This window comes from Neodiprion lecontei, chromosome 7 (assembly GCF_021901455.1).
Source record: "Neodiprion lecontei isolate iyNeoLeco1 chromosome 7, iyNeoLeco1.1, whole genome shotgun sequence".
Lineage (NCBI taxonomy): Eukaryota > Metazoa > Arthropoda > Insecta > Hymenoptera > Diprionidae > Neodiprion > Neodiprion lecontei.
The window spans coordinates 14,561,138-14,565,012 of record NC_060266.1 but is presented as its reverse complement, the minus strand read 5'-3'; the positions used below and the strand labels follow the sequence as shown (position 1 = coordinate 14,565,012).

The window sequence follows — 3,875 nt, the reverse complement described above, 5'->3', positions numbered from 1 at the left end:
ATTGGTTGGAGGGAATTTTGTAAACTACACCAGAACGCATACCCGGGGGTAAGGGGTCTTTACCCAAATCAAACATAGAGGATAGATCATGTGCACATTTACCCACAAATTGAATTTTGTACTTAAAGAATGTTCTGTTGAGTGACTCAAACAACCCCGCAACGTATGGGATGGAAATATAGTTTTTTTGAATAGCTTGTGCAGCAGATGCATCGATATTATTGTTGGAGCTAGTCGATGACAGGATGGAATCGTATTTGATACGTATATGTTTGTTGAGCAGACGAGATGGATAGTCATTTTTACTTAGTACCTGCTGAATCAAGGACATATTTTTGTTATGAAATTCCATACTTGAGAGTCGGATCGCTCTGTCAACCAAGCAATTGATCGTTCCAATTTTGTATGATTTGGGATGGTGAGAATGGAAATTTAAATACCTTTGTGACCAGGTAGCCTTATGAAACCAATCTGTTTTGATGAGCTGGTTATTATTAATGATCAAGACATCTAAAAAGCTGATTCGATGATTGAACTCTATTTCAGAGGTAAATTGTAATCTCGGATGGAATTGGTTGAAGACAGATAGCATTTCTGCAACTTTATCCGAAGGGACAGCTGTGATTATGTCATCTTCATATCTGAAATAGAATGAAGGCTTGAAGTCCAGTTTGTTGAGACAATATTGTTCAAGATCATCCAAAACCAAATCCGACAAAATTGGAGAGAGCGGCGAGCCCATCGGTAAACCATAAGTTTGAGCATATATGTTCTGATTAAATTTGAATGTGGCAGCCCTAAAACAGATGTGTAATGCTTTTATGAGTTCATTAAGTGGGACAGGAATTTTGTCCATCGACTGATGCCAACGCTGTTTCACCGCGTTGATTGCAAGATCTTGTGGAACATTTGTAAACAATGACACAACATCTAGCGAAACTAATACATGATCAGGTGGGAGACGAAAGTCTCTAATAGCATTAACCAGAGCAAAACTATCTCTTACACGTGACAAGGGAGGGTCGATGTTGTTACCAATACATTGACTGAGGAAGCGAGCTAGATTGATAGTCGGACTATCTGTGAACGAAACTATAATTCTTACCGGTGTATCCGGTTTATGAATTTTAGGTAGCCCGTAGGCTCTAGGTGGTAAACAATCAGTTTTTGCGATTTGACGTCTAAGTTGATCCGAGATGAGTTTACTTTTAGACCAATCCATTGTTAGTTTTTTAACTTCCTGTTGCAAGGTACAGGTAAGATCGTATCTAACAACTTTGTAGGACTTGTTGTTGGAGAGTTGTTGCAACATTTTTTCCTCGTACATTTGTTTGTTCATCACAACAGTCGTGTTTCCCTTGTCTGCCTTCAAGAAAAGTGAATCCTGGTTATTATTTTGAAAGATCTTAGTTTCTTTGATTTCATGAAGGATATTCTTGTCAGCGTGAATGAGAGAAGGGGTGTTGACGAACTTTTTTATGGCGTTGTTAAAATCTTGGCGGGCCGTATTACGGCAATCAGAAGGAATGAAAGAAATCTTTGATTCGAAATCAAAGATAAGTTTGTTGGTTGTGATGCGGTGGGGCTTAAAAGGAATGCCATATTTGGGTCTCATTTTTAGAACGTCAGTAACACTGACAGGAATTTCCGTATTGCTAAGGTTGGCAATCCAATTTTCAAAGGTCGAGTCAATTTGATTAGAAGTGGGACGTTTTTTGTTATCAATCCCAATCAACAAACTTATCTCTGATTTCGAATCAAAGATTTCTTACATTCCGTCTGATTGCCGTAATACGGCCCGCCAAGATTTTAACAACGCCACAAAAAAGTTCGTCAACACCCCTTCTCTCATTCACGCTGACAAGAATATCCTCCATGAAATTAAAGAAACTAAGATCTTTCAAAATAATAACCAGGATTCACTTTTCTTGAAGGCAGACAAGGGAAACACGACTGTTGTGATGAACAAACAAATGTACGAGGAAAAAATGTTGCAACAACTCTCCAACAACAAGTCCTACAAAGTTGTTAGATACGATCTTACCTGTACCTTGCAACAGGAAGTTAAAAAACTAACAATGGATTGGTCTAAAAGTAAACTCATCTCGGATCAACTTAGACGTCAAATTGCAAAAACTGATTGTTTACCACCTAGAGCCTACGGGCTACCTAAAATTCATAAACCGGATACACCGGTAAGAATTATAGTTTCGTTCACAGATAGTCCGACTATCAATCTAGCTCGCTTCCTCAGTCAATGTATTGGTAACAACATCGACCCTCCCTTGTCACGTGTAAGAGATAGTTTTGCTCTGGTTAATGCTATTAGAGACTTTCGTCTCCCACCTGATCATGTATTAGTTTCGCTAGATGTTGTGTCATTGTTTACAAATGTTCCACAAGATCTTGCAATCAACGCGGTGAAACAGCGTTGGCAGCAGTCGGTGGACAAAATTCCTGTCCCACTTAATGAACTCATAAAAGCATTACACATCTGTTTTAAGGCTGCCACATTCAAATTTAATCAGAACATATATGCTCAAACTTATGGTTTACTGATGGGCTCGCCGCTCTCTCCAATTTTGTCGGATTTGGTTTTGGATGATCTTGAACAATATTGTCTCAACAAACTGGACTTCAAGCCTTCATTCTATTTCAGATATGAAGATGACATAATCACAGCTGTCCCTTCGGATAAAGTTGCAGAAATGCTATCTGTCTTCAACCAATTCCATCCGAGATTACAATTTACCTCTGAAATAGAGTTCAACCATCGAATCAGCTTTTTAGATGTCTTGATCATTAATAATAACCAGCTCATCAAAACAGATTGGTTTCATAAGGCTACCTGGTCACAAAGGTATTTAAATTTCCATTCTCACCATCCCAAATCATACAAAATTGGAACGATCAATTGCTTGGTTGACAGAGCGATCCGACTCTCAAGTATGGAATTTCATAACAAAAATATGTCCTTGATTCAGCAGGTACTAAGTAAAAATGACTATCCATCTCGTCTGCTCAACAAACATATACGTATCAAATACGATTCCATCCTGTCATCGACTAGCTCCAACAATAATATCGATGCATCTGCTGCACAAGCTATTCAAAAAAACTATATTTCCATCCCATACGTTGCGGGGTTGTTTGAGTCACTCAACAGAACACTCTTTAAATACAAAATTCAATTTGTGGGTAAATGTGCACATGATCTATCCTCGATGTTTGATTCGGGTAAGGACCCCTTACCCCCGGGTATGCGTTCTGGTGTAGTTTACAAAATTTCCTCCAACCAATGCAACATGTCCTCCATCCATGAACACGAGGATAATTATACTGCACTGACGAGGCATGCAATCGATTTCGACCACTCTTTCAATTATTCTCAAACCAGCATTATTGACGTTGAATCATTGTATTACAATAGCCTATTGTTAGAAATGTGCAATATTGTTGCACATCCCAATTCTGTCGACCGAAGACAAGACATCGAACATCTGAGTACTATTTACACCTCTTTGATGCAGCCAATGTAATTATCCATTACCGACTGAGCTTGCTCTCGATTTTACCTTCTTAACAAAATTTTGGTTTCCTTTGAACCCGTTGACTCTGCGTTTGCTCTGATAACTATCGATATCGATCTCCCCCCACTACACACTGGACGTTCCACAAGTGCAAATGTGCTCTTGATTTAAACCTATAACGGCTGTGTATATTATTTTATCAAATTAACTACAAGGATGAAGTCTTGGGAACTACGTATCGCGATCGCAGTGTGTTTCGGTTTTTGTTTTTTACTGTTTCTATTTATTATTTATCTACCAACACGCATTCACTACTTAACAGTGCCCTGTCTGCTGTAATTGAAA

At 38.6% G+C, this 3,875-nt stretch overlaps 2 protein-coding genes across 2 annotated transcripts; one reads left to right on the top strand and one right to left on the bottom strand.

Moving 5' to 3' along the window:
* Positions 1 to 306: 306 nt before the first annotated feature.
* On the bottom strand, positions 307 to 1,615 carry LOC124295557. The gene is made up of 2 exons (XM_046745978.1): positions 441 to 1,615; positions 307 to 313 (listed from the first exon to the last, which is right to left on the bottom strand). The coding sequence occupies exons 1-2, from the start codon at positions 1,613 to 1,615 to the stop codon at positions 307 to 309; spliced, it is 1,182 nt and encodes a 393-aa protein (XP_046601934.1).
* Positions 1,616 to 1,961: 346 nt separating this feature from the next.
* LOC124295556 lies at positions 1,962 to 2,994 on the top strand. The gene is made up of 2 exons (XM_046745977.1): positions 1,962 to 2,860; positions 2,988 to 2,994. The coding sequence occupies exons 1-2, from the start codon at positions 1,962 to 1,964 to the stop codon at positions 2,992 to 2,994; spliced, it is 906 nt and encodes a 301-aa protein (XP_046601933.1).
* Positions 2,995 to 3,875: the final 881 nt, after the last annotated feature.